Source organism: Cataglyphis hispanica, chromosome 25 (assembly GCF_021464435.1).
Source record: "Cataglyphis hispanica isolate Lineage 1 chromosome 25, ULB_Chis1_1.0, whole genome shotgun sequence".
Classification (NCBI taxonomy): Eukaryota; Metazoa; Arthropoda; class Insecta; order Hymenoptera; family Formicidae; genus Cataglyphis; species Cataglyphis hispanica.
The window spans coordinates 1,453,300-1,468,957 of NC_065978.1; the positions used below are offsets into that span (position 1 = coordinate 1,453,300).

General features: G+C 34.6%; 1 protein-coding gene across 8 annotated transcripts; it reads left to right on the forward strand.

The window, feature by feature from the left end:
* Window positions 1-178: 178 nt before the first annotated feature.
* On the forward strand, window positions 179-14,675 carry LOC126858508 (atypical protein kinase C). Of its 8 annotated transcripts, none has more exons than XM_050608899.1 (12): window positions 179-368; window positions 565-800; window positions 966-1,044; window positions 1,612-1,690; window positions 2,081-2,289; window positions 9,607-9,657; window positions 11,665-11,750; window positions 12,417-12,681; window positions 12,930-13,379; window positions 13,581-14,053; window positions 14,174-14,289; window positions 14,443-14,675. In XM_050608899.1, the coding sequence occupies exons 4-12, from the start codon at window positions 1,635-1,637 to the stop codon at window positions 14,528-14,530; spliced, it is 1,794 nt and encodes a 597-aa protein (XP_050464856.1). In that variant the 5' UTR covers window positions 179-368; window positions 565-800; window positions 966-1,044; window positions 1,612-1,634; the 3' UTR covers window positions 14,531-14,675. The 8 variants fall into 8 exon arrangements, with proteins under 8 accessions (XP_050464856.1, XP_050464859.1, XP_050464855.1 ...); XM_050608902.1 differs by having other exon boundaries at window positions 1,617-1,690; XM_050608898.1 differs by having other exon boundaries at window positions 180-368; window positions 565-1,044.
* The last annotated feature ends 983 nt before the right edge of the window (window positions 14,676-15,658 follow it).

The window sequence follows — 15,658 nt, forward strand, 5'->3', positions numbered from 1 at the left end:
TTACTCGCCATTTGCGTGCAATTCTTTGTTCGTAGCCAAAAATATATAAAGTACATAGACGCGGAACCAACATTCTTACTGCATTGTGAGAATGTTTAACGATGATTGGTCGATTTGCTTGGAACGTTTTACAGTTATGATTCAACTTTTTCACGTGCAATGGCCTTTAGCGATTAGAATTATTCAGGTGCTCCAAAATTTACTCTTTGACGTAGAGTAGCGTTTGATTTGACTAATCGAAATAATTGTTTTATTTTTTTATCGTGATCGATCAATTAAATCCTACTCTATTTTAAAAAGTAAATTTTTGAATATAATCCAACGAGTACTTTCAAGAGTAACGAAAATCGGAACCGTAATAGAAAGAGGTATGTATATTTTTGAGTGGACTTCTGTTTCTTTTTCCGTTGATCATCTAAATTAAAAACATTTGTCATCAGATATTTAGCGATAAAAGCGATACAACGGCACACATATATTCCAGGAAATGTTTTGGTTTTATTTATGCATTTAAATAGTAAAATTGGAAATGGTTGCGAATTATTTATTTTTCTTTTTATTTAGGATACACATATGAAGTCAATGTTTTTGACTGTGATACTAGAATAGCATCAACCAATCAGCGAATCCCTGACAAGGATAGGGGTCTACCAGCATCTATCTATCTCTATCTTTAGCTCATTCTCACTTTTGAAGCTTCGCTCGCTCCTCGCTCCTCGCTTCTCACTTCTCACTCCAGCCACCACTCTCCACTTTCAACTAGTATGTTATAGAGCTCGATGGATGGCGGTGCGTGCACGGTGAGTCAGTGGCTAAAAAACATGGCGCTTGCCAAATAACAACGCTTCACGCCGTATAGTATCACAAGTATTTAGTGCGGCGCCGTGCCCATTATTATTCCGCGTCAGCAAATCCTTTTCTACGATTTTGTATAAGTGATAGTAATTAGGTTGAATTCCCTCCAGGAAGCCTCTGGAAATCTCAGATAGTGCAGTGTGGTTTGTGCAACTAGTGTTCATCGGCGGCTCGCGATAGTTCATCGCGGTGAGTCAGAAGACGTGCACGTATAAACGCGCAAGTCCCTAATTGGCAGTAGAAGATAGAAGAAGAGACAATTATCACATGTCTAGCTAATTGGCGCATTCGTAAAAAGAATTGATCATTAATCGACTAACGTTAGTTTCGCGCACGTTCCTCTTGTGAAATCTGTATGTGTATATATACCGTATTCTATTTTCCTCTAAAAAGAGAAAGATAACTGTTATTCACAATATCTTAGATTTCTTTTTTAATGTATCTGATCTGAACGATTGAATTATCACTCGATAAAACAGTTTTGTATCAGAATTACTATTGCAGAATTAATACTACACTGTACATACAATTGCCACTGTCTAATGCATCTATTTGTTTTCACTCATATTGAAATTTTGTATTAAAGAATTTAGATATTAGATATTTTATAGTAAGATTTGCATTTTATTTACATGGCAATCTTTCTATTAGATAAAATCGTAATGTAATAAGTTCAATTATAATTTTTAATTTATATTATATTATATTAGTTTACATTGTTTTATATTTATTAAAATTATGTGATTACTTTTTCAGAATAGGAGACAATTGTTTCAAAAATGCCTACACAAATGGCAGAAAGTGATGACATTCGGTTGAAAATTATATATAATGGGTAATGCATGTTATAAAAATTATTTTACAATTTGACAATATACATGAATTCTCTTCTTTTCATACATGTTATATTTAATGTAAAGAATAACATTTGACTCAAAATACATTTTAAATTGTTCATCCTAAAAAAAAAATTTAACATTTGTTATAAAATTTTATATTGTATCCACAACATTAGAATGAATCATATTAATTACATTTAATAATGAATAGAATATAAATCCTTTTTGCAGATTGATTTGAAAATTTCGGAGATTGAATTAGAAATTTGATTTAAGAGAAAGGTTCAGCAACAACTATACATTAATATAAGGATCATACAGACATACACACAAAATGAAAAAAATATTTTTTTTATGTTGAGTGTCATGTAAATTTTCTGTATCAGAGAGATGCAAATCACCTATATCAGTCCTGGGATTTCGGTGGAAAAATTGCGCGAGGAAATGCGAACGATATGCTGTTTTGGCACAGAGGAATTTACAATGAAATGGGTGGATGATGAAGCCGAACCATGCAGGATTGGTTCCCAAGTGGAATTAGATGAAGTGTTGAGACTGTATGAACTCGAGAAGGACACAGAAATAAAGATACATGGTCAGTACGCTATTTACAACAGAAACAAATTTATATCCATTAGATTTTTCACACATACAAATTACTTCTCCTAAGAACATAATTATTTTGCATGCTGCTATTTGATCTTAGCGATGCTTAATTGCTTAAAAACTATTATATATTCGATCGTTTGCGTATTAGGCGCTTAATTAATAATTAAGAATGGGAATGAGAAAAGTATATGCATGCATAGTTAATTATTTATTAAACAAAGACAGATATACACATACATACAAGAAAATAATATTTATTGATATCTAATATTCTATGTTATTTGATATTTATTTCGATAAAACATTATCCATAAATTTTACGCGTAGATGTATATATTCTCTTATGCACGTAAAATTGACAGTAACGTGATAATGTATGTGCACACTGCGTTTCAAGTATCGATATGCGTCTTATATAATATATGTATATATAGATATATATACACTGATTCATTCGTCTTATTTGCGCGGTTTATCGTCGATATGAGCGGCCAATAAGAGCGAAATCCATTAGCGCCGATACACGTCCATCGATTTGTGCGAATCGATTTTTCAAGAATATTGCTTACAATACTTTCCGATCGTATGCATGTATGTTTACGAGGATTCTATATACAAATCACATGCAACACATGATGTATTTAAAAATTCATACTTCTTTGAGACTTTAGAAAGATTTTTTAAAGACGATGTTTCAATACTGATCTCATTTTTGCACGATGATAGAATATTTCTTGTAAAGTAAAAAGCGCATCGTGATCATGTATACATTTCACAGGAATCGCCTATCGCTTTTTTTGCGCTGATTTAATAACAATCAAAGTTCTTCTTAGTAAACTTATACGGAATTCTTTGAATTTTAAAGATTTTGAAAATTTTTTTTTCAAAAAAGAAGATATATATAGTATGCACAGGTCTTGAGCACACACATGTTTCTTTGTTTCTAAAATAAAATAAAGTAAAATTAATAAAATTTGCAATTTAAATAATCTCGAATGCAAACGATGAGTACAATTTTTCCAAGAAAGTACTGAGATGAGGACATTGAAGTAAACAAATTACAAGACTTTTGATATATAGGATGTTTATAAAGTCTGTCCTTATATTTTGGAAATGGCTCCTTACTCTTTATATTTTGGAAACGGCTCGAATTTATAAAAAAAAAAAACCGTGAAATACATGTTTGATCATTTTGAGAAACAACTCTTTTAAGTGGGTTGAAGGAGTTGACTTTCCAAGAGGGAAGTCTGCCCCAGGGAGATCCTAACTCAAAAATTTCAAATGGAATCCCTCCCATTATAATATATCGTTTGAAAGGACATAAAAAAAATTGAATGCAAACCGGAGGTTGATACGTTGATCCGTTCGGGAGTTATTTAAGATCAAAATTCAAAAAATTATTCGAGAATTTCATTTGAAACTTTGAGTTGTTGGGTTTTTCCTAGGTCTCCTTGACAATTTCATCAACCCCCTTAAAAGTTGCCCCTCAAAATAATCGAACATGTATTTCCCGATTTTTTATAATTTTGAATCATTCTCGAAATATAGAGGGTGGAGACAGGCTTTATAGACATCCTATATATATTAACCATTAACATTCCCATAAATTACTTTTATTAAGTATAATTTGGCTCCATCTTTTTTCGGAATTTTCAAAAAGCGGCATTGTAAGGATTAATAATTTTTCCATTGAAAACGACTTGAAAACGGATATGCTATATATAATAGATTGTAAAATGATCGGACATACTTGCGTGACAAAAAATATCTCGATTTTACTGATATATATAGCACACATCAGTCTTCGTAAATCTATGGTTTCAATATCAATCACAACAGCAGGAGTGAATATCACTTATCGTCATAGAAGGACAAGGAAGAATTGACAGGATAAGCAGCAAGCAAAGAAGCAGCAAAATGATAATTCAAAGAGAGACAAAGGATATAAGTGAAAAATAATAGGAAAATAAAGTAGAAAATAAACTAGGACGGATGTGGCATCCTGTAGAATAGAATAATTCTTTCTAAAAGACATTCTCTACAAAAAGAAACATACAAAGAACAGAAAAATTTTTTCTCTTTGAAGGAAAGAAATAGAATTAACCAAAAATGTAATAATACGATATAAGACGGTGAAGCAAAGTTTACTTGAAACCAGTAACAAGAAAAATCGCTGAATAATCAGAGAGCAAACAGTAAAAGTATAAAGAAGAAGGAGGATAGAGAAAGAGAAAGAGAGGGTAGGCAGAATCTGTGGGTAAACATAGGCGGGTGTAGGACCGGCAGCATGAAGGGAAGGGGAGGATACATGTATCACCTCCATCTCGACGAGGCGATCCGCGTTTGCGCGATTCGGTCGGTAGCGTGCGCCGGGCGGTGGTGGCGGGCGGTTAACGCATCTCACCGTGGCAGTAGTCGATATCCTTGCACAGACCGATCAGCAAGGGCAACACGTTCCTAAGCAAACCTAGCCGTGAAATCGCGAAATCGGGTCGTTAGAAGGGAAGTGTCGAGCGGAGAAAGGAGAAAGTCAATCCGGGGTTGTAGAGAGCTTCTCTTGCAGTCGCAAAAGAGTTGCATTATCGACTATATTTCGACTATAGTTATAGTCGTTGGTGGTAGTCATCGGCGCGCTACACCGCGAGCAGAGAGAGGTCGCAAAAGAGGCGGTAAACTAGCATCGATCGAGGCTGGTGATTCGTCGCATGCTCATCCCGGCGGCTCCTGTGTAAGAAGTCGATCGCGGTCGAAAGGAAGCAAGGCGAGGCAGAAAAGGAACTCGAATATAGAGAAAGAGGTAAATAAAAAGATATCACGTTCGACGACAACAAAGAGGCCAGACAATCGCAACGTGATTGGAGCAGACACAAGACGATATAATAATATACCGCGACGATTGAGCAAGGCGAGACAAGCACGGCTAGGCTCGTTACAGAATGGCGTGGGGTTATTGGAGCGCAACTTCCGTCAGCGATCGGGGTCGGTCACCTCGCCGCGAGAAGGACAAACAGCATCAGTGCTTACATCAGTCGTCGCAGCAACAACAGATACATCAGTCGGAATTATCGGCGCAAAGCACCTATAGCAGCATGCAGCAAGAGCGAGAACTCGGTTCCGGTGTCGCGGGAGTTGCGACGGAGGAACCACCCTGTAGCATGATGATTCAGGGTGGTTCTTTTTATTCGTATTCGGCAGCAACGGCGGCTGCCGCCGCGAACCGTCGTATCTCTACCGCCGTTGTCGAGGGTGGCGGTGGTCCATCCTCTTCCTCTACCTCCACCGGCATCCAAGTATTACCGCGGGAGCGCCACGTGAAATCTGGCACGTATCCACCGTCGCCGGGTAGCGGTGATTCGGCTGAATACGAGCAACCAATTATCGGTCATCTTCGCGCTGCCGACATTTCGCCACCTCCTCGCATCAGTAGCCCACTGCATCATCATCATCTTCATCATCATCATGATGATATCTTCGCGCAGCCCAGCACCTCGTCCAGATCGGTGACGAAGATGCTCCAGTGTCCGCCGGATGCTGCCGAGGGTATGGACGAGCTATCCGAGGCTGAGTTTGAGGAAGTGATAGTCAATACCGAATTAATTTATGGCCGTAACATCGGGCCCACCGCGACGTGTCGTGTGCACGGACCATGCAATCAGCAGCAGCAGTTGCCACCGCTGTTACCGGAGTCCGCGCCCTCGATGACGTCGCTGCTCGACGTCGAGCCTATGGGTCCGTCGCAGTTCCAGTTTAACGAAATCACCTGGGGTAGGTGTAACCGAGCGAGAGCATACGCTGACCAAAAAAAAAAGTGCGCTCCTAGCTTCGCCCTCGTTCTAATCGTCATCTTTAGTTTGTTTTTTTAATGCAGTGTCTGATCTAGATCGAAATCTTCTTGGCTGTCTGCCTTGTTAGATAATGTTTTTTTTGTAGGCGATCACGTTTCATGATGCAATTTCATTTGATGTGACTGGCAGCTTTGAAAAATTCATATTTTTTTTACATTGGCGATGCATCTCGGCTATATACACATACTATCTATATCACGCGCCTCCTTTCGGCCGGCTTTAGTGGTCTTGTTGACGGGAATCGTCGTAGCCGCAGACGTTTAGCGCATTGCAGTGATATAAAATTCCAAGTCGGTCGCATATGAATTAATTATCACGATTTTGTTTTTATTAAAACAAAGGGACAGAAATTACATCGTTAATTGTGATCGAGGTGTGCTCTTGATTTAGTGCATCTTTTTTTATTGGATAACACATTTTTTTTTATACATGTTTATAATGTCAAATTTATTTCTCTTAATTTTGCGCACTTATTGCGACCGCATTAAAATGGATTACACATTACGTTTTCATTACATTTTTTACACCAATTTTGAAATATAATTACGATAATTTTTTTATTACTTATAGACAGATAATCGATTTGTATTATAAAATTGTAACAATAATATGTAATTTGTTAAGCGATCATTATCACTGTCACTGTTTTAATATATAGATAAAGTTTATCTCTTTGTTTTCTCGCACAATATATTGAAAGTAGCAAAAATGCAGGATCATTATTTGGTACATTAATTATGAATATGAATTATAATCTTTTGTATATCAATGATCCGGCGAACCAGTTACGGGTGAAGAGTTCAAACTTTGAAATATGATTTTGATTGTACTCTTCTTCGCGTACATACGCGCCAATGCACTTATGCACTTACATTAAATCGTGCTTCTAGGGTCCCGCGTTTCGTGCATCCCGCATACAGCTCGTTGTATATATCCCCCATGTTAGAGGAAAGGGGAGTAAGTGTATGTATATCATCTTTATCGTACGTGTCATCGATCCCTCTTCACGATAATTAGTCTATGAATATTTCAAGAAAGCACGTTTGACTTTCTCGCTCGCGTATACCCATCTTCTCCTGCATCATCGATACGTGCCTGCGGCTTTCTCATAACTAATGATTCGATTACGTGTACCTTACCAATGAGGGAACAGCGATGACCTCGTTAGCAAACCTGTCGCGATCGTATAATATATCTACGTAATTCTAGGAGCCGCGCTTTGTTTCATATTTATATTGGTAGAAGAAGTAAGTTATGATAAACTGTATGATTATCTTAACTTTTTTTTCACCGATAGATCTTTCTCTAGCAAATTTTTTTTTATATGTATTAGATTAAATAGATCTTTATAGCCCCGTGTTTTTTTTTTTTTTTTTTAATCTTGATATTTCAATTTTTAGTACATGTTGTTATGATTCATAATTTAAATTTATATGAATCTGTTTTAAAAATTAATCTTGTAAATAATTATTTATAAATTTATTTCTTATCTTAACTTACATATGAATATAAATCTTGTTTCAAGAATTATATTTACATCTTTATTTTAGGGAAATCCATTAATTGAACCTGTATTGTTAGTGTTCTATATAGATAGTGCCCATCAACCTACATTTATCGAATATTGAGCCGAGAATCTATTTTTGATATTCAGTAAAAAATCGACTGTTTTACCTGATGAAAGCACGTACCTGCAGACAAAAACCCTTATTGTACTTTCTTTTTTTCTCTTTCTCTCTTTCATTATAACAGTAGTTTTAGTCTTTTCCCTAACTACTCGAGTCTTCTCTCAAGCTACGATGTACCAAAGCATATGTTTGACTTATTGTTAACCAACTTATTGTTAACCGACTTATTGTTAATGCAAGTTTGTCAATAGCCGCTTTAAAATCTAAAGCGACTAATCTGTAATTATATTTGCAGCTTTAAATTTTATTTCACTGATCTTTCAACTTTCCGCCAACTTTCATGATCTTCTATGGATTCTGTCAATTTTACGAAGCATTATTTACCAAAGACACATGATATAACATCTACTTGTTTACTTAATTTATTATTTTTATTGTAATTTTTTATAGTAAAAGAAAAATGAAAATTATACAAGTGCAAGATGTTTATTATTAGATGTTTATTCTTTAGAAAACTATTCAATATTTTTCAACACATTTGCAAATCTAGCATTTAAAATTTGAGTAGCTATGTTTTTTTTCATCTAATTAAAAAGAAAACGTATAAACAATAAAAAAATCTCATTTTTAAAAGTTACACCAAAAAACCTTTAAAATATCTCTTTTTATTTAGAATTTTAAATAAAAAATCAGGGAATTTTCAGGAAATTTGTTTACAAGATTTGAGTAGACACCCTAAATATGCTTAATTGCATTTAATCTCTATTTTATTACATGAACTCCAATTCAAGATTATTCTGACTCGTATTCCCGCGTCTCTGCTAATCAAAATATACGTTTGTGATCATTCGCCGGAGAAAGGATTAACGCGACGTTGGGAGTAACGAGATTAAAAAGACATCGCGCGAGAATGTCAGGAACAGTTTTTTTGATGAAGCTGTCGCGCTCATTGACTTTACGTTTTTATCGACGCGCGGAATCGCGAAGAAATTTAATCGCGAGCGCGCTACATCAAGGCGAACATCTATCGCGCGTCTATTTCGTCATCAGCGTTCTGCTGTCTTCTCGTCTCTTTCTCGCTCCTTTTCTTTTTCGCGCGACACACGATGACGGCGATAAGTGATAACGCGACGCTCGATGGCTCGAATAGGATTCCGTGTTAGTTGTTATCTGACTGTAACCGGAGTGAGGACACGGCAACTAGTACACACAGTATGTTAGACAATGAGCAGCGGACTTCGATCGGGTTCCGGTACGTGAATTGCTTTCCATGTAAGTTTGCGAATCTTATTACTTCGTTAATCTATTTTGTAATTCTCTGCTAAGATGAAAGAAAGAGAGAGAGGAAGATTAATCAATTGCCATCAATCGTATCATTGATAAATTAAGTACGCAATATTATATCATTGAAGGCTATTAAGAGTACGATATTAGGAATTATGACTTCGCAGCATCTTTAGATAATATCTGGATATACTTTACAAAAAGATTTTAATATTGATTGGTAATATATGTAGATCTTATTATAAAGCTTAATACAATTTTATATATTATTTTCACATATTTTTGCATGATAATTATTCAGTCATTATATATATCATCATTATAAATATGTGATGAGAAATAAAAAATAAACTATATACACGACACATAAGAAGTAAAAATTATCATCTAACTAGATCGTAGAAATTTTAGATTTGTTTCTTATAGAAATATCCGAAATTTTATTTAAAATTATAACGAAAAGCTTTGAAACACGAAAGCTAAAGAGGAATTGTCACGAAGCGTTTTGTCAGCGAAGTAAGCGTGAATCCTTTTCTTCTGTTACAGTTTTTCCGAACGTACCGCCTGCTCCCGGGAAGGAGTGTCAGGGAGAAGACAGTGAGTGTATTTACTGTTCATTGAAAATGTTGCAGCAACCGCAGTGTCCTACATATACATACATCATATTAGTCAATGTGTACTAGCCAGCGAGTTCTAATTAACCGGCCGGTAGAAAGAGACGATTAACGCGCGATAATAGGCATATACGAGATTTAACTCTGTTACGTGCTGAAACCCTGCAGGGATATATTCATCTCTTGTTCTCGACACCCCGCTCTTCATCAAGCTTTCCCTTCGACATGTTTTTAATCAAACAACATTTCACGACATTAACGCGTCATAACTTCGTGCGTTAAACGTCAAAATTAAGACTAAATTAAAGCTCTTTCGCTGCAGTTATAATGAAATTGCGTATTATAGTAAATTGACGATGAGGAAAGAGGAATTTCCAGAATTTTTTTTTACAAGATTTGAATAGAAACCCTCAAATTATAACACGTCAGAAAACTCACAAATTCTTTTTTTTTTTTTATACTGCACATTATAAGATAGTTTTTATGCGCGTTGCAATAGATTTATATATAGGATGTGTCGAAAATTTGCTTTGTAGATTAGCAGATAGCTGTAAACTATGATTGACTATCGCCAAATACATTTTTGTTGGAAACATAAGACACGTGAAAATTAGATTATATGATCATTTATTTACGAAGAGTAAAAAAAGAAAGTTTTATATGATTTTTTATTATTTATTTTTTATTATAATTTGCTGCAGCGAGGAACCAATAATCTTAAAACATGTTCATTCTTTACGGTATACATAATCACTCAATGATTGCCGAATTGACATTTGAATATCTTTCAATGACCTGCAAATTTATTCCGTAATTTTTAACGTCATAACTATAATATATTTTTTTTATATAGATATAAGTTCTGTAACGCATGCGTTTAAAATTACAGAGTAAACCTGTCGAAGTACGAAAAATGTTACATTAGAAATAACTTTTATTTTATATATATATATATAAAATAAATTGTGCGGCTTTATGTGTATGAATCGTTTTCTCATGATCGCTGAGCTTTTTTCATATCACTGGCATAAATACATCCAGTAATTGTCGCGCTCACCGAACCATAGATTGGACCAATATTCTGATTCGAAATATTTCACGTGATAGTTTATGTAAGAAAGAAAGAAAAACAACTTATCTATAACTTATTTCACATACGTTTTTACTGCAAGATACATTTTGTAGGAATTATTCCATTGTTATGTCATTGATTTTTGTTATTGTTTTGTTATTGTTCCCTTTGTTTACGTTGATATACTTTATTGTGAGTGAAGCCATGCATCATTTGATTACGCGATCGGTCGCGACTGGACTAAAAGAGAGAGAGAGAGAGAAAGAGAGACTAGTGATGAAATCAATTCGCAAAAAACTCGTAGTATTCGATGAAAACTTTATTATCGAAATACGTTCGAGAAACACCCGAGTATCGAAGATTAATATCGAAGATTTCATATGGACAATATAAATTTAGTATTATTCATCCTGCAAGATGTTATGTAAGCTTCGTGTTTAACTCTAAAAAAGTACATATTTTGTAAATTCTTAAAAATATATTTAAAAGAAACCGTTTTACTTAAAATTTTAGTGTTAAATATTTATTAATTTTTAGTCATTAATTTTCAACAAGTTAATAAAAAACGAATTGTTATCATACAATATAGTATTCATAAATAATAATTTAATTATTTTGATTCAATAATTTAATTAATAATAAAAGACAATTTAATTAAGTTTTAATTAATTATTGTATAACTAATTTTTTAAAATGAATTATATATTTATAGTTAAAAATTTAATTAACAATTTATTAAATGATGTTAAGACATCAAAAATTAAATTGCAATTATATTAAAGTCTGCTATGAAATCTCAATAAAATTTTATTGTTATTCAGTATAAGTGATAGGTCGCGGAAATCGATCACAGCGAATTGATCGATCAACTGATGTTTTTCATCATTTATGACATTTATGTGATTTCATTTTCCGAAGGAAGCATCTACAGACGTGGCGCTCGTAGATGGAGGAAGCTGTATCGGGTGAACGGCCATATTTTTCAGGCGAAACGATTCAATCGGGTAAGCATCGTACCATTTAATAATCATTGCATAATCTACTCATCACCTCATAGCCTCTCCATCATCCCCTTCTTTTTTTCACACATAATGCGAAGACATATCTACCGCAAGTGTGACATGATGACAAAAACGAGTAATCTGTGGTAGAGTTCTTTCACTTCTATATTCTACAACTTGCTGGCTAGTGTTACTTCGTCGTCGACAAAGAAAGCAGATCTTTCTCTCTTTCGTTCGGTATCATTAAAAACGCAAAATTGTACATGTAATCGGATTTTTGTTACAAGTACATATCCTCTGTATTTTTTTTCACGCGAAATTCTCCCATTTTGTTCAGCTTCCTTTTTCTATTATACTTTACATTACATTACTTTGCCCACGCTTTTGGAAGAGCATTCGCTGTGTTTAAGATATATTTAAATTATTATTTTTTACGATTCAGATTTTAATTCCGCGAAGTTTTATGCTGCATTTGCATTACGATAGCTGTGCTATCGTATTGAATAGATTTAGACGTGTTTAAACTCGAGTTTGAAAACAAATTGAAATCTTGCATACTAATTTTTTCCACGAGACTTAAACACAATTACTATTTTTAAACGCATCCTTTTAATACACTTAAGTCCAGAAAAATGTAATACAATGTTTTTTATGTTTGTTGCTTTGCAGAGGGCATTTTGCGCGTTTTGTCAAGATCGAATTTGGGGCCTCGGACGGCAAGGATTCAAGTGCATTCAATGCAAACTGCTCGTGCACAAAAAATGCCACAAAATGGTGCGCAAGCCGTGCCTGAGTCAGCAACTGCAGAGTGCGGAGTCCCAGACGATGGACAGAAATGGCGATCAACAGCTTGATCCATATCCGTGCGATCCGACATCTCATCTCGAGGATGAGATATCGGAATTGCGGATCGTCGAGGAATATTCGCGTGATCGTAAGAGCTTTCAATAAAAGTTTATAAGATCTATATTATTTAATATTTTTATAATTATATGTGAAGGAGATAAGTAATTTAAATTCTAATTTTTTGAGAAGATATTTTTTAATTAAATGTATGTATATATTAATATTGATTTTTATACATTAGATATAATATATTTATTCTAATATTTTATTTAAAACTACTATATTCATTGATCAATTCAAAGATTTTTTTTCATTTATTTTCTTTTTTTTACGAAGATATCGGAAATGAGGAAGGGGAAGAACTACCGTTAGATACAAACGAGGGCGATACATCAAATGATATGCATCGGCAATATTCGTTGAATGACTTCGAACTAATCAGAGTGATCGGTCGTGGTTCCTACGCCAAGGTCTTGATGGTGGAGCTAAAACGTACTAAGAGGATCTACGCCATGAAAGTTATTAAGAAATCTTTGGTGACGGATGATGAAGACATTGATTGGGTACAAACAGAAAAACATGTGTTTGAGACAGCTTCGAATCATCCTTTCCTGGTAGGCCTGCACTCCTGCTTCCAAACGCCCTCGCGTCTGTTTTTCGTGATTGAATTCGTGCGCGGTGGCGATCTCATGTTCCATATGCAGAGACAACGTCGTCTTGAAGAGAAACACGCACAGTTTTATGTAGCCGAGATCAGTTTGGCGTTAAACTTTCTACACGATAAGGGTAAAGAATTTTCTTCTTCCTTTTCTTTCTCTATCTCCATCTTCTCGCTTTTTTCTTCTCGCTCTTTCCTCTTCTTTTTTTCTCTATTATTTTTTCTTTTTCCTTCTCTTTTTCTTTTCTCTCTCTCTTTCTCTCTTTCAACATTATTAGTTTATTGAAAATTGAATATTCGATTTAAACTTGACAATCATTTGCTTTCAGGAATTATATACAGGGATTTGAAACTGGATAATGTATTGCTTGATCATGAAGGACATATTAAGCTTACGGATTATGGAATGTGCAAAGAGGGTATCCGGGAAGGCGACACCACTGGCACTTTCTGCGGCACACCTAATTATATCGCTCCTGAAATTCTCCGTGGCGAGGAATACAGTTTCTCGGTGGACTGGTGGGCTCTAGGGGTTCTTCTATATGAAATGTTGGCGGGCCGTAGCCCCTTCGATCTCACTGGTGCATCTGAGGAGCCGGATAAGAATACTGAGGATTTTCTATTTCAAGTTATTCTGGAAAAGACTATACGTATACCGCGATCGTTATCCGTTAAGGCGGCGTCTGTTCTTAGAGGATTCCTTTGCAAAGATCCCGCGGAGAGGCTAGGTTGCAGAAAAAGACCCTCTGGTTTTCTCGACATCATCGCCCATCCTTTCTTCAAAACAATTGATTGGGAAATGGTAAATATCATCGTACTATGAATATAAACGTAAACTTATTTACGTTTACTTCATTTTGCGAGATATTTTGCGGTGTATGATTTTTCGCACGCTATCATATAACTGTTTGTAACTTTGCAGTTAGAACAAAAACAGCTAACACCACCTTATACGCCACCGTTGGAGTCCGATCGTGATTTAGCAAACTTTCCGCCCGAATTTACGGACGAAGAAGTCCGTTTGACTCCGGATGATCCGTAAGTTTATTAGTTCAACTTATATATTATGTTTCTTGGACTTTTCTCTTTTTATTAAAAATTGTTTTTATTTATAATTAAAAGTTAATACATACATATAAAAGATATATTTTTATAAACATTTATGAGATTGATATATCTATTATATTGCAGGAAACTAATTGAGAACATCGATCAGAGCGAATTCGACGGTTTTGAGTATGTAAATCCTCTATTAATGTCACTAGAGGATTGCGTGTGACAAGAGCCGATTCTCATTGTGCAGCGTCACAATCAAGATTTACAGCAGCAGCAGCAACAGCAGCAGCAACAGCAGCAGTATCAATTGCAGCAATGCTATATGTATGAATTGCAAGATAGACTCGCAAAACTTCGTATTGATCCCTTACTCCCCGTTGTCGGCTCAAGCAATCGAAGTTATCACAATAATGTATTTCTAATGACATACTCGGAGGAGAATGAGAACGACAATAATTATAACGAACATCATCGACGGTTACCACCGCCCTTTCCGTTCCGATATGAAAACCCGGCATGCCCTCGTTCTCTGAGTATCACAGATGTAACTTACAGTCCCGGTAATAATAACGCGATTGTTAGTAATTATGACGAAAACAATTATGACGATATGGAGGATGAAAATCCGCGGAAAGGTCTTCTGAAACAGATATTTTGCCTTCCATTAAATTAAAGTTTGATTCTCGAGTTTCTTTTTTAAAGAGATAAGATTATCTCTAATTTGATCACTCGTGATATTCTTTTTTGTAGAAATGACTTGAGATTTATGGAATCTTGGATGTTGACGTTCTGCGTAATTATATGTAGCTATAAAAAGATATTTAATTCAAACACATACATATATATATGTATGTATGTATATATATATATATATATATATATATATATATATATGTATGTATGTATATATATATATATATATATATATATATATATATATATATATATTTAAGTTAACTATTCCCTTTCACACAAGGTGCTACAAATATAAGCATATAAATGCGTGATGTTATTTTTCACAACTTTTTATTGGAAAGCTAAATATGAAAATGTACCTGATTGCTTCAATTGATCTGGTGTTTTTTTTTTTTTTTTCCCTTCTGTGTTTTCTTTGTGCAGCAGATTGATATTCTCAAAGTATTATGCAATTAATCATTCCTTTATATGTGATTACGTTTAATGATAAAAAGAATAACCAAGAGTAGCTTATATAACTAAAACTATATAATTGGCTATATAATGAATTATATAATTCGAAACATATAATAGCGAGTTATATATAGATTAGTTACGTTGTGAAAGGATCATACCAAACATATAGATGTAATATTCTCTCTTTTCTTTCATTGAA